The 24,362-nt window shown below is 40.7% G+C and overlaps 1 protein-coding gene across 1 annotated transcript in view; it reads right to left on the bottom strand.

Annotated features, from left to right (window-relative positions):
* Positions 1–333: 333 nt before the first annotated feature.
* The window catches only part of LOC124798188 (ATPase ASNA1 homolog), a 90,414-nt gene continuing 66,385 nt past the window's right edge, over positions 334–24,362 (bottom strand). Inside the window, exons 5-7 of the mRNA XM_047261485.1 lie at positions 11,040–11,147; positions 9,447–9,647; positions 334–543 (exon numbers count right to left, since the gene is read on the bottom strand). Of these exons, the coding sequence (XP_047117441.1) occupies positions 421–543; positions 9,447–9,647; positions 11,040–11,147 (432 nt within the window). The 3' untranslated portion in view covers positions 334–420. The remainder of the gene's footprint in view (positions 544–9,446; positions 9,648–11,039; positions 11,148–24,362) is intronic.

Genomic DNA, 24,362 nt, shown 5'->3' with positions numbered 1-24,362 from the left:
AGCTTCAGCAAGAAACAATATCAAATAACATTATGTGATGGTAAAGAAAAATACAAATCAAAACATGTCAAAAAGTAGCAATGAAAATATAGCTTACAGAAATTTGCAGAAACGGAATGTATGTAAATTTAGTGCTTATTTACCTCAAAAAAGAATGTCAGACCTTGACAGAGGTAAGGGAGTAGGGGACCAGAGGGTTTACACTGAACATATTTCTTCACCAAAAAGAAAGACAAACAGAAATACAGTAATATTTTTTGTAGAGGTCTACTAAGACTTTGTTACATCATGAGACAAGGCCAAAATAGCAAATTGTAATAAAATGTTCACCAGTTTAAACAGACACTGTCAAATTTATTTTGGTTAAAAATAAGTTTCATCACAATACAAACTTAATAATTCTTTATAACTATATCAAAATTATTTTGGACGATAAGGTTGTACAAGGTTCTCAGAAAATTCCTTTACTTGCTGCACCCCACGCACTTCATGGTCAAGAAGTGGAAGCTTTGTTACATGGAAGTCTTCATAAAGATCAGCTATCTGGAACAGAAAATAATCACTGTACCAATGATGGCTGCAATATTATAATAGATAATTTATAGGAAGATGTGCTTTTGCACACATTATAGTACACTCATGAAGATGCTCTGTATCTTGTGTACACTGTAACTATGGGCTGGACACACACTATAGTCTTAGGGTAACATCACTGCCTTATAGAGGTTGGGGCTTCAAGGGCCACCTTCGACACTCAAGACGATTTTAAATATTCTATGAAATCGGGTATCCACTGTAGTGATACCATTAAACGACATACATAACTACATATGCATGTGGGTTTTGAGTAAACTAAAGAAAGGGCACAGAATTATAGTACTGTCAAAACATGATTCCTGATTGTATGGGTAATTTATATTATTATTATTATTATTATTATTATTGTAAAACTTTATAGATGGAATTCATAAATACTTTTTCTTACAAAATTCTGACTCATCTGTACAAAGTTCTACATTTGCACAACCAAATTCTGGGGCTTCCCAGTTTTGTAAAATCTGCATCAAGTCTGTCACATATACTGTGTTCTAGTGTTCTGAACAAAAATTTTATTGTGTGTATTGGATTTTTCTGAATGATCAATGATTCTCACTAATCCTTTGGTGGGGATGTGTTTTATACTGGTTTCCTCATTCTGCTCAACTCTCAAGCTTCTTACAACAAACTAAACTGTTTGTAATTATCTTATACCTCAGGAGAATCTTCACAAATTTTTTGAAGTCCTTTTTTCACATTATAACTTGTGAGCAGGAGGGACAGTTAAGGAAGGGTAGTTGACAGTTATGGTGGCTGGGAGAGATAACAGGTGCATGGGATAGGAATGCTACAAGGAAAAGCAGAGTTGTATGGGACAGGAAAGCAACATGGTACCAGCAGTGGTACGTTTGTGTAGCCCATGGTGACCATAATATGGAATCACATTGAAGACCCGTAAAAATCATGTTGTATTGGTGCGATTTGTTGTAATTCAATTAATAAAATAATTCAGTTAATACAATATCAGAAATTAAAGCCTTCACGAGATGGTAACATTCAAGACATGGTCGTATGTTACAGAAGTGCAGTGTAGTGTAATGAACAGAGATGCGGAGTTACGAAGTGGTGTGTCGCTGGATCCACCTCGCTCAGGAGTGAGTTTCTTCAATTGGCTATCTACAAGAGAGCTTGCACTACTAGCAGATATATATTTTTAGTCTTTTCTGTTTTAAGTCTTATAATTCACTTGTTCTATAGAGTCTGCTACTGAATATAAAAGTTATCAACTAAGAATGACCTTGAAGTTTTACTAAAAAGTGAGAATGACAAAATACTTTTTATCTTCTGGATGTTCCTGTGCAGTTGGTTTTAGCATCTGCAGCTACGTGGATGTCAGCTGCCTTGTTCCGTGTGAGGATGTCAAAGCTATCACAGCTAGTTTCAAGAACTTGTGGGCACTAGTCTTGTTTTCAGAGCATCACCTGCAGCCGTGAATTGCCACTTGAGTGCACTGCGGACACATATACAATGTTAAGGCACATGTGCCATATGCCCAATCCGGGTTTCTTCTGAATATTTAGCAGCACAGTGGAGGTCATCGCATTTCAAATTCCACAGCCCCTGTGACAAAGCTTTTACAGTCATTCCATGTAAACTCTCATATTTTGGTAGATCCTAAGGTGACCATTTCAGAATTTACTCATACATTGAAGACCCAAATAAACTGGTACACCTGCTTAATATTGTGTAGGGTCCACTGGAGCACGCAGAAGTGCTGCAACAAACATGGCATGACTCAACTAATATCTGAAGTAGTGCCAGAGAGAATTGACACCATGAATCCTGCAGGGCTGTACATAAATCCATAAGAGTACAAGCGGGTGGAGATCTCTTTTGAACAGCACGTTGCAAAGCATCCCAGATGTGCTTAAAAAATGTTCATGTCTGGTGAGTTTGGTGGCCAGCAGAATTGCTTAAACTCAAAAGAGTGTTCCTAGAGCCACTCTGTAGCAATTCTGGATGTGTAGGGTGTCACATTGTACTGCTGGACTTGCCCCAGTCTGTCAGAATGCACAACTGACATGAATGGATGCAGATTATCAGACACGAGGCTTATGTACATGTCACCTCTCAGAGTTGCATCTAGATTTATCAGGTGTCCTATATCACTCTAACTGCACACGCCCCACACCATTACAGAGCCTCTACCAACTTGAACAGCCCCTTGCTGACATGCAGGGTCCATGGATTCATGAGGTTGTCTCCATACTTCTACATGTCCATCCACTTGACTTTTTGAAATGAGACTCGTCCAACCAGGCAACCTGTTTCCATGATCAACAGTCCAATGTCAAGGTTCAAGGCCCAAGAGAGTTGTAAAGCTTTGTGCTGTGCAGTCATCAAGGGTACACGAGTGGGCCTTCGGCTCCAAAAGCCCATACTGATAATGTTTTGTTGAGTGGTTCGCATGCTGACACTTGTTGATGGGCCAGCATCGAAATCTGCAGCACTTTGTGGAATGGTTGCACTTCTGCTATGTTGAACGATTCTCTCCAATCATCATCGGTCCCATTCTAGCAGGATCTTTTTCTGGCCACAGCAATGTCGGAGATTTGATGTTTTACCGTATTACTGATATTCACGGTACACTCGTGAAATGTTCGTATGGGAAAATCATCACATCATCACTACCTCAGAGATGCTGTGTCCCATCGCTCTTGCACCAACGATTATGACAGCATGTTCAAACTCACTTGAATCTTGATAACCTGCCACTGTAGAAGCAGTGACCAATGTAACAACTGCGCCTGGAAGTAGTTGTTTTATACAGGCGATTCCGACCGCAGCGCCGTATTCTGCCTGTTTACATATTTCTGTATTTGAATACGCATGCAACGGCCAAATAGCACTGTCTTAACTCCAACCATTGACGACAAATTCAGGTTTGAAAGCTCAAGGATGTGGATTCTTTCATTATTAAGGCACCAATTTCCCTATTTTCAGAGACGTACTACTTGGTAATGAGTTGTCCTACAGACCTCATTTTTTTATGGATCTAGTACGTAAGCTACTCAGTTGATATAATGCTTAAAACACAGGTTAGACCATGATGGGAGCACTGTTGCTATGGTGGGAGCACTGTTGCTATGGAAGTTCATGAAAATGCTTTGTGGGAACACCTGCTTTCAAACACAATAAAAACTGGTATAAAGCACACATTTCCCATGTATCATACATATTCAAAGGTGTTCAGATTAACTGCATGTCTCCTGCTGAATCACAATTCTTTTCATGGCACAATAGGAAAGATGATGTTTGGATTCCCTTAGGTGGGTGTCCCATCATTACAAAGTCACAGTGCACAATTGTATAAACTTGACAATAAGTGCTATGAAAAAATTGTATCCCTCACCTTCAAGTGAACTCATTTCATTTTTGGATCAAGATGTCAAGAAAAACGAAGTTGTATGAAAGGTGGAAGAGTTTTAAAAACACAATTTCCTTCTTTATATTTGAATTTACTTGTGAAACAATTTTTTGGAGAATTTTTATGTCTATATATAATGACATAATTATATGTAGAAAGTTATTGATGTGTCTCATTTCTGCTTGCATTTTGTGTTTTGATTTACTGGAGTTGTCTTTAATTTACAGTAACAGAGTAAGTGTAGATCACTACACTTAAGCACCCAGGCTTTTCAAGGAATGCACATTATTTTTATTCACCAATTCTCTGTAGTGGTGAATGTGGATGGTGTGTAAAAGTGGCATTTTTATTTCACTCTTTGACAATGAATAAAGTGAGTTAGGATATTCTTCTCTGCACCTAAGATTGCTACAAGATATGTAAACATTTCAGAAAAAAAAGTAAAGATTCAACCATCTATGTAACCCACTGACAGGTTGGCATACGAGGGAGCCACATGGATGCCCGTGGTTGTGTTGTGGATTTATTTGTATACTTGCCCCCAGGATTAGTTGTTATGTGTGAAGATGTACTCTGTTAGATGTATAAGGAGTAAAGTGGTGTGGCTGTAGTCAGAAAAGATGTTGGGTGAGGTAGTGTTTGCCAGTGGCAATGCTATGGATACGAGGGTGGTTGTTGGCACCAACAGTGACAAGTAGGGATCCAGGTAGTCAGCCCTCAGCCACACTACCCCAACACATGTCCCATTTCTTGTCTCCTTCCTCCCCTCTACCAGTCCACCTGACAGAACCCTAAATCTTAGTCAAGCTACAAAACAGCTGTCCCAGGACAGTGTGTTCAGCTGGCACAATGTAGATGTACAGGTTTTGTGTGTGTGTGTGTGTGTGTGTGTGTGTGTGTGTGTGTGTGTGTGTGTGCCTTTTCAAGTCAGGTACCTCTACCTCTGGAACTGTAAAACCACATGTAGAGTTTCCAGAATGAATTTTCACTTTGCATCAGAGTGTGCACCAATTTGAAACACGCGAACAGATTAAAACTGTGTGCTAGACAGAAGACTTGAAATCTGAGACCATGACCTTTCATGAGCAAGTGCTATACCAACTGAGCTGTCCAAGCATGTCTTATGACCTGCCCTCACAGCTGGATGTCTGTCAGTATTGCATCTCTTATCTTCCAAACATTACAAAAGTTCTCCTACATACCTTGCAGGACTAGTACTGGAGGAAATGCTAATGCAGAGGCATGGCTTAGTCACAGCCTGGTGGATTGGTTCCAGAATGAATTTTCATTCTGCACTTTCGTGAAGTTTGGAAGGTAGAGGACGCGGTACTGACAGAAGTAAAGAAGTGAGTGTAGGTTGCATACAATAGTTCATCGAGCACTTGTCTGTGAAACGCCATGATTCCCAAGTTTGGGCCACAGTCCAGCACATAGTTTTAATCTGTTAGCAGTTAATGTGTGTGTCTCGCAAAACCCAAGGTTATTTTTCTTTCCTGTGTAAGTTTTAGACAAAGAGTTGTTTCCAATGGCTGAATTCTGCGTCATTTCTTCATATTTGTTTTATTTTCTGTTTTTTCTATTTTTATGTCAGATTGTCATAAGGGTCCAATATACCTCCATCTAAATACTTACTTGGCAAACCACTGCAAAGTGTGTAGCAAATAGTACTTAGCATTGTATAACATGTTAAGGTTTTACCCATCACATTCCTTGGGAAAAAGGCAGGGGATAGCTTGAGAAAATTAAAAAGGAAGGCTATCTTACCCATGGATGATATAGACCCACCTCTTGAGAGGAGAAGAGTTTACAAAGATGAAGGGGGAGGTGTTAGAAAGAGAGAGAGAGAGAGAGAGAGAGAGAGAGAGAGAGAGAGAGAGAGAGAGAGAGAGAATAGTGGTCAGATATGGTAAGCATTGTGCCAGCTTCAATCCAGAGAGAGAGAGAGAGAAAGATGAATTTTGAGGAAGCATTGTGCCAGCTTCAATCCAGAGAGAGAGAAAGATGAATTTTGAGGAAGCATTGTGCCAGCTTCAATCCAGAGAGAGAGAAAGATGAATTTTGAGGAAGAGAAACAGTAATATCAAGAACCAAAGTGTGAAAATAAAAATATGAGAAAGTGGCAGGGAGGACAACAAAGATGAAAATGTAACAGTAAAAAAGAGGAAAATTAACCCTCCAGCCATGGGAAGTGCAGAAGTATGCGTTTAGCTCTAGTCTTTCCAGACAATTTTGCAGGCCCCACTTATCACACTGGACATAATTTTAGCACTGTTTGCATCTCAGAAGTTGAAATTTTCTATCAAACACTTTTCTGTTGCCCTGGAACATCATAGGTTGCCATTTCCTATGTCTCTTTCTGCAGCTCTGGAACATCAGAGGTCACTATTCTCCTGCTGAATATTGTATCTTTTGGTCTGAAACATGAGGAGTCACATTTTACATGATCTCCAGTTTCACTTGCATAGACCTTTTTGTGCCATCAAGTTTGTAACCAAGTTCCCACGCTCGTGTAGGAATCCTTAATTCAAAATATACGACACTCACAAAAAGTATCATTAAGTTTATTTTGCAACTCTAAATGAAGTTTCTTGTTTCCTAGTTACTTTCCTTTAATTTTATTCTTACAACTATTCTAATTATTGAATAAAAATGCCTTGCAATTCTTTCGGGAAAAATGGGAAAATTACCTGCAATTAGAGGGTTAGATGAGATACATGTATTAACATATGATTAAAAATGGCCATCATAAAGAAAAAGTAGAGGGGGTGTTGGAAGGCATGTTTCCATCTGCAGAGTTCAGGAAAATTAATATGGGATCAGAGGATCCAGAGAGCCCATTTGGTGTAGCAGGCACTCGGGTCCCTCAGAGCATGTGTAGTAACTGGGTACTGAAGGTTTCCAAAGTTACCCAGTTTTGCAGTGGTCATTCCCATATAAAATGCTATGCAGTGGACACAAGTTAATTGATAAATATGCATGGTTTCACAAGTTGGTCTGCCTTCAAATATGATGTACAACTTAATGGCAAGGACGGAGCACATTGTTATGAGTGGACGCACTGGGCAGGTTTTACATTGGGGACCATTGCAGAGATAGGAACCTTGCAACGGGGCAATGGTAAAGGGAAAGTAATACTGTTAAACTAGGATACTATGGAGATTAGGAGGGTGAAGAAAGTGACAATGGATGGTGTGGGGAGGGTATCAGGGAGGAGGGCCAGATCTGAGAAGATGACAGCCTTGACGGATTAACAATGAAGCATTCGAAGCCAGTACTGAGTGACAAAGAGGAGGCTCCTGAGGTTTTTGTAACTCGTAGTTGTTTGTGAATAAGATTTGTGGGGTAATTGCAGGGGAGGAACATCAAGGACAGGCTGTTGGCATCAGTATAGGTGGTTTGCTGCAGTTGTCTAGGGTGTAGGGAAGTGACAGTTTGATGTGGAAGGGGTGACAACTGTCAGAGTGTAGGTGCTGTTGCTTGGTTGTGTGTGGACTGACGTTTAGATATGGGGCTTCAGTGAGATGGAGATCAATGTCAAGAAAGGTAGTTAGAATTAAGTGTGGCAGTAATTCTCTATCTTCCTTTGTAAAGAAAAGTCTGCTGTGCTATCATCAGTTTATGTAGAGATATGGCCTTATTTTGAAACTACCTATATGTCATCTATTAGTAATGTATTTATCATTCTGCACAAATGGAGGATGGGCATGTAGAAAGAAAAATTAGGTTGGGATGGAAGGATTAATACAGAAAGAAGAAAGACAGCATAGCCACATTATTGGTATGGTGCAGTTTGGCAGCACATTGGCAGACTGGAAAGTTGTGTGTTAAATTCATTGGTCATATTAAGTTTTCTGGTAATTAATTTGACACACACACACACACACACACACACACACACACACACACACACCTCCATAAACAATACAACTTACACTGTTTTGTTAAATCAAGATTATCATTTTTACCTCTGAAAACTCCACCTGCATTTCTTGCTGTTACAATAAAAACTTTATAATTATTAAGGTCCCAATGTAACGCCCAAAAGGATGATATTAATTAAATTTGTTTTTAACTAATTCTGCTTTAAGGCAGCTCCTTTTAAGAAATAAATATGAAAGAGTCTATCAACACTCAGCTTTTGTGAAAGTCCTAACACAGAGTTTGTGGCTTTTGCTAATGTTTTAGAACACATTGTGCTAATAAAAACAGGTCTGCAAATGATAAATACAGCTGGTTATTTTGGTCAATAGTCTACCCAAAAAAGTTAGATAGTGTTTGTTGAAAATCAATATTACTGTGGTCCAAGTCATATCATCAAACAAATCAACTTTGTCATCAGGGTGAGGTCCTTATGCTAGATCCATTCGCACTTGGGGTTACAATACATACCTTTCTTAACAGGACTTTGATAACATGTTGAGCTAAAGCTTGAACTAATCAGAAAGCAGAAATTGTGGCTGATGATTTCCAAATACGATTAGCTGCCCTACGACAACATCAATATGATAACTAACATTGTGTTAGTCAGTCAAGTGTTGAATTGAGTACTGCCAGTTACACCTAAAGAAAATTATGTCCTGAAAAAGGAGGGAACTTCCAGTTCGGCAGGAGCTGAATATTAATTACGACATCGAAGATAACTGACATTTAGTTTACTGACATCTTCAAGAAAGGTCTTTTTGAGCTAAATATGGAGTAGCCGTTTTTACACAGGTCAATTTCATTTCTGAAGAGAAATTAAATAATGACCCTAATGCGTTGCTCACTGGAACGCTGTGATAAACTAACTGCTCTGAACTGTTTTGTGAAGACTTGCTGTTATCCTGTATCACTCATTGTTGTTAAAGAAGCCACGTATGTCCCTGAAGTAGGAGCAGCAAGTGTGCCACTTCACAACTTCCATTTCTTTCAATGATGTCACCCTCACTTCCACATCCGAGTTGTATGTTAGTAAGCTATGTTGAACGAGCACTCTGCACTAGATGATAGCAACAATAATAACAATAATGAGGAAGAGGGTGAGGAGGCACTTGCACTAAGTTTCAATGCAGCTGTGGAAGGACTTGATACTGTTAGGAACTATTTTCCTCTTTCTGTGCAGATGATTCAGTCCTTACCAGCATCAACCTGTTGGAGTGATATCTGTCACTGCACTATGTTGGAAGAAAGAAACAAACAACTCTTCTAGATAAAAAAAAGAATGTATTCGTTGAAAGATAATGCTTTTGCATACGTTCAGTTTTGTGAAGGACAAGTTATATTAATGTTAAGATAGAGTTTCGTGTGTAGTACCTGAGTTTTATTATTAAAAATTTCTTATCTTGCTTAATGTTACAATTCAGGTTGTGGGTCACCACTTCAGTGTTCTTGGGCTAAAGCCCACTTTGCGGAAATTTGCAGTTTAAGGGAAAAGTTATGGGTTATCCGATGTTAATTGAAAACAGGTTTTACTATATCAGAATAGCGAAGAATACACGCTCACCTGATCCAGATATTTCTCCTGGACTTTGTGTCTTGCTGCACACATGCGACATGGCACTTCTCCTGCAGAGGGAAACAACAGCTGGTTCACAATAATATTGTGAGTGTCAATTCCACACTTTGTGAGTTCCTGTACAAGTCGCTCTGTTTCATATAGTGACAGGAATTCTGCTATGCACACACAAACAAATGTTGTCTGCTCCTGGAAGAAAAAATTAAAATAAGAAAAAACATTTTAAATCATTTCACATAAGTCAACATGTGCGGGCACACATGTGGTTACTGCAAGCATGCCATACTAACACAGATGAAACATGGCAAGAAAGAACATTTCAGCTACTAATTGTAACATATTGAAATATAGTTGGATGGCCTTGTTAAGAAGGTGACAAGAAAATTAAAAATTGTACATAAACAAGAAACTAAATAGCATCTCATCCACTCATTTATAAATTTTCTGCAGCTTTCACTGTCATTCCCACCTTACATCTCACTTGTCTCTCTCTGTTTCACATTTTGAGAACTGAAACACCACCAGCCAATTTTAACAGTTAAAACAATATAAAAATATCTTCAGACAACTGTTTTATGCTATTTGTATGTTCATGTTCTTATGTATGTCTGAAGCATAAATACTATATGTTTACAGAAGTATGGGATTGTGATAAGTGTGAATGGCATCATATATATGGTGATTCTTTTGAATGAAGCCTCTACCCAGACATTCTAGATACACAGAAGTTAGTAAATAACTTTCATTGTATATGTCCAATTGCATTCCTATGCTACTTTTCAACATAGTTATTGAAAAACACAAAGCACATAAGTAGATTTTTAAACATCACCAAAAAAAAGAGCCTAAAGTCATGAAATCCTGACGTTATCCCTATGCAGAATTGATGTTCTCTACTGATGGGACAACCGACTGGTTTTAACAACTGATTAGCCAGACAACTGTTTTTTTGTTCAGTCTGTTTTTCAGGTTGCCACATCAGATATGTGACTTTTTTGCATTCTCCAGCAGACTGACGATTTCGGCATTTTGATCCAGGTGTAAGTAAACACACAGGCACAAAAGCTGAACTGAAAGTTACTTATTAATACTAAATAAAAACAAATATCTGAACAACAACAACAACAACAACAACAACAGTGAAGAGAATGACAATGGACAGAAGTCAACAATATATATTTAACAACATCAAAACAATATAATTTTGTGAACAGCACTTCTTCATACACATTAAATACTAGATTTGCTACTTTTCAACAGGCTACGAAATGTAAAGAGGTTTGTGTGCCTGGATGTGATATGCACGTGTACAGCCAGTGTCAGCTATACTGACAAGTACAATAACAAACAGACTGATACTGGCATACACACAACACAACACAGTAACGTGTAAGATAATCTTAACACACAGGAAGAACTTCCTTTAGCGCTTGTACTCAAAAATAATGTAAGTTACTTCATTCGACTATGAAGAAAGACTATTTACTATTTCGCAACTTTATTATAAATTATCAAAGTTTTCTAATTCCATTAATGTAAATTATGGTTAATGATACAAGCTAAAATGTGAGAGGTACTTACAGGATCTCTGAACTGCTCATTCACTTGACGGATGATTGCCAGCATTTCCTCCAGTTTCCCAGAAAACGAATCTGCATTGAAGTCAGACAAACCAAGGAGTGCACCAACCTATATGTATCATTAAGTGGCTATATATGTATACATATTCACAGTAACAGAATGTGTTATGTAACTGATAAAGAAACTCAATATAGCATGACGACAAGCATGTGGGAGAAGCACAAAAGAAAGAACACAAAAAAAATGTGATGTGTCTAGGAAGCTTAATGAATCTTTAAAATTAAATCTCTAATACTTTATATTGAATGTTTATTTAGTCCTGTCTAAGTTACCATCCCCCAGTAATTTATACTGTGGAAACAACTATGTTTAATAATACAGTTTTATCTGCAAAATATGAAAAACATCTGTTCAGTCCTAATTTTGAAAACAGTTTGGATAAAGTATACATTCTTATTTCCTCTTTTCAAATGCAATGACTGGCCAACAGATTTATACAGATACTATTCTACTCATAAATCTACAACTGATTATGTAACTGGAATCAGAACAATTACAGTTGCAAGTCAATTTATCTCAGCTTACGAACTACAGACTTCACCTTGAGAATTGCAAAATTTCTAGTTTAACCTTCAGCCAAGTGGTTTATCTTAATTACCTCACTATAAGACAACCTTGATGATCCACTATTTTGAAAATGGTTCTTGTAAATTTTCTTATTTGGACAAATATTAGCTAATGAAGATTATAAACTGTTTTACTGATATAAAGATCTTCCAAAAAACTAACATTACTTACTGTAAACTTGCACCATTTATTGATTGTCCACATTTTTGTACTATAAGAAGAAATAAACAAAAAGAAATAGTTTACTTGTATTTCACCTTCACAACCTCTGTTTTGCTTACTTTCTAAGCCAGTAACTAGTGTTATTACACAAGGGACATTTCAAGAATTAGAGAGACAAACTGATGTATTAATGAAACATTTGGGAGTAGTTTCGTACTTTCAAGACATTAGATTGGCAACAATGAGACGAGAAGAGACACGCTGACAGATAAAAATTGTTTTGTTTCTAACCTCAATATTGCATGTAATAATGCCATGTTCACTTGAAGTTTCCACATTTGTTGAACAATCTTTAGTGATCTGTTTTTTGCTTTCTGCACCTAAAATCTTTTCTAGAATAATTTTACAGTATGCTAAAAGTAGTATGAACTGCAAACCTTTTCATAAGTGGATATTACAGTTTAAAGATGGTCAAACGCCAGTGACTGAAGAGCAATATCCTGGCTGGCCAATTGATGTGTCAGCTCCTTTGCTTGACATCTGCATTGACGACAGTATTCATGAAGACCAAAATATTACAGTTGAACATATAGCAAAAACAGCTGCAGCAAGTGTTAGTAGAGTTTCTAATGATTTTAAGTATGTACAGATTGGTTGGTTGGTCTAGAGGCGGAAGAAGGGACCAAACTATGAGGTCATCGGCCCCTTGTTCCTAATAAAACAATGCAATAAGTGTGAGACTAAAACGGACGAAACATATAAAACAAAATGTAAAGAAAGGAAAAGCCACAAGAACGAAGGGAAGGCAACGAACACTCAAAGGAACAAAAGAGGACAGGAAAACAACAGAGAGACGCTAGAAACAGAAGAGAATAAAACATGAAAGCAGATTACAGTGGCTGGTCAACCACGAGAATAAAAAGGGAAAGCCAGCCACTCTGCAATACATTAAAACCTCTACCCTAAAAACACTACGGTGGAGGGCACAGAGGGACAAAGGACATGCGCTAAAACCTACATAGAAGTATAAAACCCACTCTCACGGATAAAATGTAAAACTAAAGTTGCTGTGGAGGCATTGTCACCCAACACTGAAGGCAGGGTGCTGGGAAAGTTAAAAGTCTGCTGCAGAGCAGCTAAAAGTGGGCAGTCTATCAAGAGGTGGATGACTGTCATTTGGGAGCCACAGCGACACTGAGGTGGTGGCGCCTCGCGACGGAGTATGTAACCATACATTAGCCACATATGGCCAATGCAGAGCCGGCAGAGGACAACTGATTCCCTGCGAGAGGCCTGCATGGAAGACTTCCACACATTCATAGTCTCCTTAATGACACGCAGTTTGTTGTGTGTGCTGTTATGCCATTCTGTCTCCCAAAACCGGAAAAACCTGTAGTGTAAGACAGAACGCAGATCAACTTCAGAGATCCCTATCTCCAGAACCGGTTTCTGCGTCTCCTGTTTGGCCAGCCTGTCGGCAAGTTCGTTGCCAGGGATTCCGATGTGTCCTGGGGTCCACACAAACACCATGGAACAGCGGGACTGTTCCAGGGCATAGATGGACTCCTAAATGGATGCTACCAGAGGGTGGCGAGGGTAGCACTGATCGATAGCTTGTAGGCTGCTCAATGAGTCAGTACACAGGAGAAATGACTCGCCAGGGCATGAGCGGATGTACTCAAGAGCACGAGATATGAATGTGTGCTGCATTACTGGCGAGCAGTTGCGCATGTCTGATCTACAGTGGAGGGACACCAGCCTTCACCAGTACGCTGGTCACCGGACTCCGTCCTAAAAGCTTCTGTCACTAATCGAACCCCACAGTGGTGCACAGGGTCGAGTAAATGCAATGCTGAAGGCGCTGCTGAACCATAAACCACACTCCCATAGTCAATTCGGGGTTGGACAAGGGCTCTGTAGACCTGCAGCAGCGTAGAGCAATCTGCACCCCAATTGGTGTTGCTCAGGCAACGGAGGGCATTGAGGTACTGCCAGCACTTCTGCTTAAGCTGACTAAGATGAGGGAGCCAAGTCAATCAAGCATCAAAAACCAGTCCTAGGAATTGATATGTCTCGATTACAGTGAGTGGATCGTCATTAAGGTAAAGTGCGAGTTCCGGATGAACGGTACGATGCCGACAGAAGTACATGAAACATGACTTTGCAGCTCAAGACTGGAAGCCATGGGCTAGAGCCTGTAACTGCGCCTTGTGGCTGGCTCGCTGGAGGTGCCGCTCAGCAACAACAGTACTGGAGTAGCAGTACGAAATGCGGAAGTCATCTGCATACAGAGAATGTGAGAGGGAGGGCCCGAAGCTGCTGCTAGACTGTTAATGGCCACTAAAAATACACTCAATACAGAGCCCTGCAGGACTCCATTCTCCTGGCTATGGATGGAACTATGGGAGTCACCAACTTGGACACGGAAAGTACGGAGCGACAGGAAGTTTTGGATAAAAATCAGGAGTGGTCCCTGGAGACCCACTCATACAATGTGGCAAGGATATGATGTCGCCAAGTCGTGTTTTATGCTTTACGTTAAGTCAAAAAACATGGCAATCAGGTGTTGCCATCTGGAAAAGGCTGTTCGGATGGCAGACTCAATGGACACAAGATGTTCCAGCAGCTTACAAAGAACGTTGGTGAGGCTGATGGGCCGATAGCTATCCACAACAAGCGGGTTTTTACCAGGTTTAAGCACCGGAATGATGGTGCTCTCCCACCACGGCGATGGAAAGATGCCATCGCACCAGATCCGGTTGAAGATGACGAGATGATGATGTTTGAAGTCAGAAGAGAGATGTGATTCTTGAGTTTCTCCCAGTGTATTTGATAATCAAAATATCCACGGGTGTACTGCCGGTCTACAGTGTCCAACGGGCACAATATTTCGGCGATCATACATGTCGCCATCATCAGGTGAACTGACGGACTGAGCTCCTGTGAACGTGCCGGCACGGAGATCCGTACACTATGGCTGCTCAGGGGGAACTGGGTTCAGTCGCGGCGGCGGCCAATTTAAATACCCTCCGCCCGCGGCGCGCTCACTCCGCCGTCCGCGCCCCGCGCCACGGTCGCGCGGTGGAACAGATTGCAACGGCGTCTGAGATGACGTCGGTGTGATGGCTCTGTCGAGCAAATGTATAGTTGTGACGACCACGGCGGACAGAGCCATCACATCGACGTCATCTCAGACGCCGTCGCAATCTGTTCCACCGCACGACCGTGGCGCGGGGCGCGGACGGCGGAGTGAGCGCGTGTTGCCTTTTCCAGATGACAACACCTGATTGCCATGTTTTTTGACTTAATGTAAAGCATAAAACACAACTTGGTGACATCATATCCTTGCCACATTGTATGAGTGGGTCTCCAGGGACCACTCCTGATTTTTATCCAAAACTTCCTGTCGCTCCATACTTTCCGTGTACGATGTTATGATCGCCGAAATATTGTGCCCGTTGGACACTGTAGACCGGCAGTACACCCGTGGATATTTTGATTATCAGAAGAGAGATGTTTAATTATCAGGCTACAGAGATGTTTAATTATCTGGCTGTGGATGTAATCAGGCCCAGGAGCTGTGTCGGAGCAATGTGCAAGGGCAGAGGAGCTCCCACTCTGTAAATGAGGCGTTATAGGATTTACTGCAGCATGTAGTGAATGAGAGGACGTTCCCTTCCAGCTGCTGTTTGAGTGTGCGAAAGGCTGGGGGGCAATTCTCTGATGCAGAGGCTCAAGCAAAGTGCTCGGCAATCGCGATTGCATCGGTACATAACTCATCATTTACGGTAACACCGGGGACAGCTGCTGCGGCCTGGTACCCGAAAAGATGTTTGATCTTTGCCCACACTTGGGAAGGTGACGTGTGACACCCAATGGTGGAGATGTATCTCTCCCAACACTCCTCCTTCCATTGTTTGATATGGTAGCGAACACAGGCACAAAGCCGTTTAAAGGCTATGAGGTGCTCCAGGGAAGCGTGCCGCTTATGCCGCTGCAGAGCTCGCGGGCACTCCTTAATTGCTTCAGTGACTTCTGGCAACCACCAAGGGACTGCCTTATGTCTCAGGCACCCTAAAGAGCGAGGGATCACGTTTTCTGCCGCTGAAAGAATTGTGCTAGTCACCTGCTCAATCATCACATCAATGTTACTGTGTGGGGGAGATTCAGCGGTGACAGCAGAGGTGAAAGTTCCCCAGTCCGCCTTGTTCAAAGCCCATCTGGGCAGGTGTCCGTGTGCCACCTGACGCTGGGCCAGTGACAGAAAGATGGGGAAGTGGTCACTACCACACAGGTCATCATGTGCTCTCCAGTGGATAGATGGGAAAAGTCCTAGGCTGCAAATTGATAAATCAATGGCCAAGTAACTTCCACGAGCCACACTGAAATGTGTGGCTGCCCCAGTATTTAAGAGGCAGAGGATGAATTGCGACAGTAAAGTTTCGACACCTCTGCCTCGGCCAGTAAGCACGGTACCACCCCACAAGGGGCTATGGGCATTAAAATCTCCCAGAAGTAGGAAAGGTTTAGGGAGTTGATCAACCAGTGCAACTAATACATTCAGGGGTACTGCACCATCTGGAGGAAGATATACATTGCAGACAGTTATTTCCTGTGTCATCCTTATTCTGACAGCCACAGCTTCAAGAGGGGTTTGAAGGGGCACATGTTCATTACAGACCGAGTTTAGGACATAAATGCAAACTCCACCTGACACTCGATTATAGTCTCTACGGTTCCTGTAATATCCCTTATAGCCGCGGAGGGCAGGGGTCCGCATTGCTGGGAACCAGGTTCCCTGAAAGGCATTGCAGATAGCAGGTGTAAAGCTTAACAGTTGCCGTAGCTCAGCCAGGCGGTGGAAAAAACCGCCGCAGTTCCACTGGAGGATGACATCGTGAGACTGGGAAGGCGTGGAACATTCAATGAGGCAGTTTACACCTCAGAGTCACCTGCTGCCACCAATTTCTTGCCTGAGCAGTCTATATCCACTATGTCTGAGAGTCTGGCAAGATCTAGGTCCTCAGCAGATGCCAAAATCTCCACCCCATCCTCAGACACAGAGCTTGTAGGCAGTGGTGGTATGGGTGCCACAACAATTTCCTTGGTCTTAGGTTTTTTTTTGCAGTTCCTTGGGTTTTCCTGGCTGGGAGGACTTCACTGACTCAGTCTCCGGGACTGAGGATGAGCGTGGAGCCCTACGACCAGTTGCTTTTGGGCTGTTCAGCCACTGGCGGTGGTCGTTTTTCCCACTAGAAGAAACCTGGGAAGGGAGTGACCCAAGGGACCCATACCTACCAAGAGAAGCCAAAGAAGACTTACGCTTCTCCAGTTTATACGTGGGGACAGACGTCCCTGATGGTGGGGGGGGGGTTTGCTTCCAAAGTAGGTGGTGCAGGATCAACAGGGAGGGAAATGCTCCCCACCATCAAGAGGGAGGTGTAGTCGTCCGGCTCTGAGAGGTGACCTGGGTTGGCGGAGCTGATGGTGCCAAAACTGTTGTAGCGGCGGCATAAGACAATGTCATACGCACTGGATGCAGGCGTTCAAATTTTCTCTTAGCCTCAGTGTAGGTCAGTCTGTCCAGGGTCTTGTACTCCATGATTTTCCTTTCTTTCTGGAGAATCCTGCAGTCAGGCGAGCAAGGCGAATGGTGCTCTCCGCAGTTGACACAGATGGGAGGCAGGGCACATGGGGTATTGGGATGTGATGGACATCCGCAATCTCAGCATGTGACACTGGAAGTACAGCGGGAAGACATATGGCCGAACTTCCAGCACTTAAAGCACTGCACCGAGGGAGGGATATAGGGCTTTACATCACACCAGTAGACCATCACCTTGACCTCGGGCAATGAATCACACTCAAAGGCCAAGATGAAGGCACCGGTGGCAACCTGATTATTCTTCGGGCCCCAGTGGACACGCCGGATGAAATGTACACCTCGCATGTCTTCCACCCTGATGCCACGCACTCCAAACAGGGGCCCTCCCACGGACTCCACCCAGCTGCAGCAAAGGTCACCTGGCAGGATGGCCATTTCCGGGAGTCCCAATGCTCCAGGGGGATGGGCATCCACCCCTTGGTATATGTGGGGTGTTAACTGCGCAGGCATCAGCAGAGTGGTCAGGGGGCTACAACCAACAGGGTACATGGCAGCCCCACCACAACAGACTGGCTACCGTGCTGGATATCAGGTGCAAAGAAGTCCGCGGTCACTGTCGATGCAGAAATCGACACTGCATAGTGCGTGGTGGAAAATGCACCCAGGAAGGTGTCCTCGCCCAAGAGATGGAGAATGGGCACAACTGCAATGCGACGACAAGAAAGTGGGCTAAAGATCTCAATGTACGATGGACACGATGCACATTGTAAGGTGCCCTTTCCCATTAGCTCGCTCTTCGGGAAAATTTTGAAGAATGGAGGTCAAACCCTACAGGGGACCATCACAAAGGCCAAAATGTGGAAACTCCTTTTAGTTGCCTCGTATGACAGGCTGCTGCATATGAACCTTGAAAGGCCTGTTCACAACAACATCCATTACTTGAAGTTGTGTGGTCATTGCACCAGTAATGGGTATTTGATCATTTTCTGGAAATTGTCTTAAATGGTTAATTATGTAATTTTATGGTCATAATATGCTTTTTCCCTCTTTTAAAGGAATGGAAATTAAATTCAAATGATTTGAAACGCCACTAAAATGCTCCTTTCAAGTCATGTGATGCACATGACGTCACTGGCTAACTCGGTGCTCCTACTGTCATGAAGCTATTTGTGTTGTTTTGGAATTTACATTACAGCAAACAGTTTACAAATAGCGTGTGGTACCACTCTGTACAAATACAGGTACAAAAACTCCTGAAAATTTGTTTTTAAATGTGCCAAAGAATGAGAAGATGCATACAATGTGGTTGCACTATACCAGCAAAATGCTACCACGTTGATGCAAAAATTCTTGCACTCTGAAGATAACATCAATTTACCTCCGAGAACTGCTTTCCCACTATTACATGGAATGATAGAGTCATTCAACAAAATTAAACTGTTAATAAAAATTGTCATTATACCCACTATCTTGCACATCGCTCGGTAGCTCAGTTGGTAAAGTGGTAGTCCATCAAAATTTATAAGGTGATAAATCGTTCACTCAAATACAACCCAAAAGAATGTTTTAACTTATTTGTAAAACGACTCAACAGTCCTTTTATGTCAAAACCAAACCACTATTACAAAACTTCACCACACCAATCAGACACTTATTTTGTTTTCCTTGCTGTTTGCATGTGTTTACATTTTCATTTTCTGTTCACACACATCATGTCCAAAAATATATTTTTCCGTTGATTTTACCACACACTTTTTACCTTATTAGAAACAATGTTTTTTATCTTTGTATGACCAGTTAGAGTCCTTATTGTTTAAACTTTTGAAGTTTCATGATCTTAAATAAAGATGAAGTAAGTCTGCTTCCGACACAAACATTAGTTTACATCACAAACATCACAGCCCTTACATTTGTGTTACCTGCATGTTGTGAACGCTTTACATATCTCCCCAAACAAAACCTCATTGTCCTACACCTCGTTGTACTGTGGACATGTGTTGATATCTTCACTACAAGCAATGCTTTCCAAAACAGTGTATTGTTTGCATGCAAAGTAAATGCATTTATCCTCAGTTGTCCATTTCTCAGAGACAAAGATTAATGTGTAGCTATATATAATACATCCCACCATCGAAACAGTGGCTGCAGTGAATTCTTGCTAACAGTATTTTCATATTTCGCGTAACACTTCTAAAAAATATATGACCCTACCAGTATTTGAACCTGTTTTCTCTTTAAGCATAGTCAGATACACTATCCATTGCGCCACAGAGCTGGACTTCTCCAGAGTTTGCTGTATAAGGAAATCAGCACTAATATTTGCTAAGGATAATTTTACTGTACTTTGAGTCATTTCATTTCATGACTGCTAGTCTACAATCTAGATACTAGATATGGACCCATTTGCAGAAGTTCTGCAAGTTCTTAGTTTTGAGAGTTAAATTATGTTGCAGGAAGCAGGGAAAAGAATGTCCGTCCTTCCACATATCACCGCTGTAAATGGGTGGAACGTAAACGCAGCAACTTTTGGAAGGTTTCCACTACCAGCATTCACAAAATTCCTTTCTATTGTTATTTAAAAATTGTAAACGCATTTTCCATCACTAAATAGCTAAACTATTTGCAGAAAAGTATGCAAGAATCTAGTAACTTTGGTTAACATTCCTATAACACATGTATAGCTTTGTCTTGCTTCTAATCTGTGACATCACCAGAGCTTCAGCCAGTAACGGAGCCTTTTTTATCATGTGAGCATGTCTTTATACTTAATGATTTTTAAGCTATAATCACATGAACAATATATTTTGTAGGAATATTGGCCATAAATGCTGTCTGATTATAACAATCACTCAGAATAATAATAATAATAATAATAACTATATTTTTAACATAGGAAAACAGTCTATTATTACTAATACACTGTTGTCTTTTGATATCAGAACCTTAGCTTCCCTGGGAAGGTGTTACCTGAAAGAATCCAGCACCACCATTCCCCTCCTGTTAATCAAGTAGACTAGTGTTCTGCTCCAAACAACCATCATCAACCAATTTGAGGTTTCTTTTTTGGTATGGTCCCATGTGAATAACCACATGGTGGGGCAGCTGATCATCATCATCATCATCATCATCATCATCATCATCATCATCATCATCATCTACCAGAGCACCCATCATTACTGATCTTCTGGCCTTTTCATTGCCAGAACATCTTATAACAACAATATATCATTCTACATCATGCCAAAATAAACAAGTGTCTGCTTATTGTTCCCTTAGGCTGATTCCATAATGTTGAAGTGCCAGTAGTTCTTCATTCTGTGAAGTGGGAACTCACTGAGCTCTATTTGGTCTTTACTGAAATGAAGCCCCACTCACTCTACCATTCTCATACAGCAGCCTATACTAATTTTGAATTCCATGCTGCCTGCTGTTGCAATCTTCCTGTCTCCACCACTTTCAGTTTGGAAATTTGAAGTAATCACGAAGCCTTCACTGTGTTTCTCACGTGCGTGGCACTAACTACTGCTTCAATTATGAATCCTTTCCTGGTTCAGTCTCCTGAAAGTTAGGAATTTACAACTGGTGTTCTTTAAGTTATCCTTCACCTAAGAACTTTCACTTCTTTCACAGTACATTTTCTTCTTGTTTGTACTGTGATTAACTTAAAATTGGCATTATATTGGAAAACTTAACAATAAAAATCATAAACTGTCTCTTTAATAGCATACTTAATTTGTTAATGTACATTTCAAACCACAGCTTTACCATCATGGTTTCAGTTAGTTATGAAAGGGCCTGCACTGCGATGTCAACACACCAGAAATGCATATCTGTAAATTTTGCTGATATCTGTGCAATAGCACTGCAGTGAAAAAGCTTCCACAAGTTGTTAGAACGAGTATATAAACGTACACCATTTTCAATAACAACACTGATTAAGTTTTACTTCGAAGCGTACATTGGCAAATTTAATATGTATTGAAAACACAATATGCAGACTTTATTATTAATTTTTCCCTTCATTTCACCATGTCAGACTTGCCAAGAATAGTCATGATGGTTACCACAATGAAAATAGCATTATATTGCCTGCATGAACTAATTATAAAACTTGAACACTTACATCCATGTACCCCAACAAAGACACAGTTCTCATTTCAGTCATTATTGATTGCTTCAATTTACTGCTATTACAGCATTGACAATGAAAGCACAGTGAATACTATTGTTACTTTTACTCTCACAAAATTTGCATGCTAACATGAACGTGATGGAAAATGCAACTAAATTCAGAATAAAACAACAATATGTTGGTCTCTTGGCTCCCTGGTGTTGGAGCAGCACAAAATATGAACACATTGTGCCTGATTTCAGCATTTGTTGCTAACCTTGGAAATATACCCTGAAGCAGTACAAGCCAAAGTGACATTGTTGTACCCTGTGTTTTGTTTCTTGTGTCATCTTTAGACAAAAACAGTAAAAAGTTCAAGGTAGCAATTGACATTTTTTATGCCTAGTCAATTGTCTGTAGCAACGTGTACTACTGTTGAATGTCTGCCCATTTGTACTACTCAATTCCAACTACATTACGATTCAGGAAAATGTCAGTTGTGTGGTAAAAGTTCACAAATATACTTAATACGGTATGCATGGTCACTGTTGACAGCACGAGTCAGTACGAAGCCTCCTCACTACTCCTCTCCCCATGCTTCTCCTAGTTTTTGTTCGAGCTGCTGCCTCCAGTCCCCTGCTCACATTTCTGAAATTGTTTGAACTTGTGCTTCATCACAATTACCAAACCTTCATCTGCAAATGTAAGACAACTTTTATGTGTTGCTATAACATAATGTAAAAAAACATTGACTCAGCAACCAAGGCTTAATTTGTCAATGTAACTGCCCATATTTTTCGAGTGACGAATTTGGGAAAAACTACTACTTACAGTCAGATAAATATTGCAGTTGATATTATATAACCTTCTATAAGTTCGCAAGCTTCTGAGGTCACTCTAAATATATGTCAATCTTTGGAGTGACTATGTCACACCATTTTTCCATTCTATTTCTTCAACAATGCCAAGTTTTGACCCCCCTCCTGGGTTGGTCTTCAGATGTCCACAGGTCAGTGTCATGTTCCATTACATAAAGGCATTCTTCCATGCTTTTTCTGAAGAAGAGGAATTAAGGGGTAAACATTTCTCAGGCTCTTATCGGTAGACCATAGCTACTGGCTAGATACTAATAGCAGGCATTCCAGAAAGAAAACAGAAAGAAAGAGCGTGTTTAGTACTGCTTGCTTCCGGGCTGGATGGTAGATCAAATTGGTGTCTAAATACCTATTTGTGCTACGACACACCCAGCATGCCCTGTTCTCAGAGTACTGTTAGATCTGTAAATCATACATCTACGGATTTAACATTTACAGAAGGAAAGTATGGGAACACTGTAGTGACCTCCAAGTATGAGTATGAGAGGAAAAGAGATTATGGTTACATCTTGTTAATGTCAATTATTTCAGCAATCAAGACAGTGAATAATATGCTGTTAGGAATATAAACAATTCCAAGGAGACCAATTTGGCAGCACAATAATAATTTTTCTTGTTTTTTTCTGACATTTTGGAAACATCCCTCCAACCGCATCTTGTACTGACTCCTATCAATACCTTTCTAAAAATAACGGGCCATCCATAACACCCCACCCTTCTTTAGAAAAAAGTGGGAGAACATCCGTTTACATATGAATGCATAACCAGCTTTCAACATTCTTGAGTCACTGGTAAACATCAGAACACACCTTAGAAGACCCCAGTAGAAGGTTTTGAAAGAGTGCATTGTTAAAGTACCAAAAGAGGAAAATGATGGACCTAATCATCCAGAAGATATTACTTTCACATAGCTTTCTCCTTTTATATTTTTTCATCCTGTACATGTGACGTTTTTCTGAAAGCGGTGATATTTGTATTCCATTTTAAACTGTATATTCCACTTCAGGGCATATTTCAGAAACTGCTAACCTGGTGCACTTTTCTGTCCAACAAAGTGATCATGTGAGGTGAATAGACAAAAAAAAAAGTTCTCAAGGTATCAATCGACATTTTTTATGCCTAGTCTGATTCATGAATGAAGGAAGTTTATCCCAGTCAAGGCACAACAGAGTTCGCATCGTTGCTGGTTCTAAGCAACAAGTGTGGTATGCACATGCATGTGCTTTGCACCTGAAGAAGCATGTACCTTGCAAATAATATCTCTCGCTTGCTTATGTAGAATTTGTTGCTTACCACCACCACCACCACCACCACCACCACCAAAGACAACTCACAATGAACTGAATAAAACCTCACTAAATAACTAACTGCAATGATGTTTGATGCTTGCTTTGGCTATGACAGAGTACTCAGAATCCTACTGAATGTTCACTGGCTGTCAGAGAATGCATTACGCAGGTGCGCAGAACAAGCTTAAACTAACCCACAATCATTCATGACAGCATCTGTAGGATCCTACAGCACTCTTACCTTGCAGTAGAAAGAAACCAGTGCATGAAGAAAGTACAACAGCACTAAAATATGCTTGGGCTCTAAAACTCAAAAGATCTGGTTTCCAGTAAGAATGAGAAAATGGAACTGCAATAGCCTGCAATCATTCTTTGACAGTTCTATTTTTTTTCTCACATTACTTTATTACCTTCAGACAAAATTAAGTAGCAGTGAGTGAAAGCTATAAAGAGTACTTAAAATGTAATTCACATCATTATATAAATTACATTAAGACATAATGCCTGCTGGCTTCTGTCTTTGATTCTTCTCTTGACATTTGTTTAGTGACTTTTCTGATGTTCCACCAGCATAAATGGCTGGCATTGTTAAAATTTCACACTCCATTGCTCATGATGGACTGGCAATAAGCTTACGACCACAGATAATAAGTA

This window comes from Schistocerca piceifrons, chromosome 5, assembly GCF_021461385.2.
Source record: "Schistocerca piceifrons isolate TAMUIC-IGC-003096 chromosome 5, iqSchPice1.1, whole genome shotgun sequence".
Lineage (NCBI taxonomy): Eukaryota > Metazoa > Arthropoda > Insecta > Orthoptera > Acrididae > Schistocerca > Schistocerca piceifrons.
The sequence above is the reverse complement of the archived record's forward strand: the minus strand, read 5'-3'. Positions and strand labels throughout refer to the sequence as shown.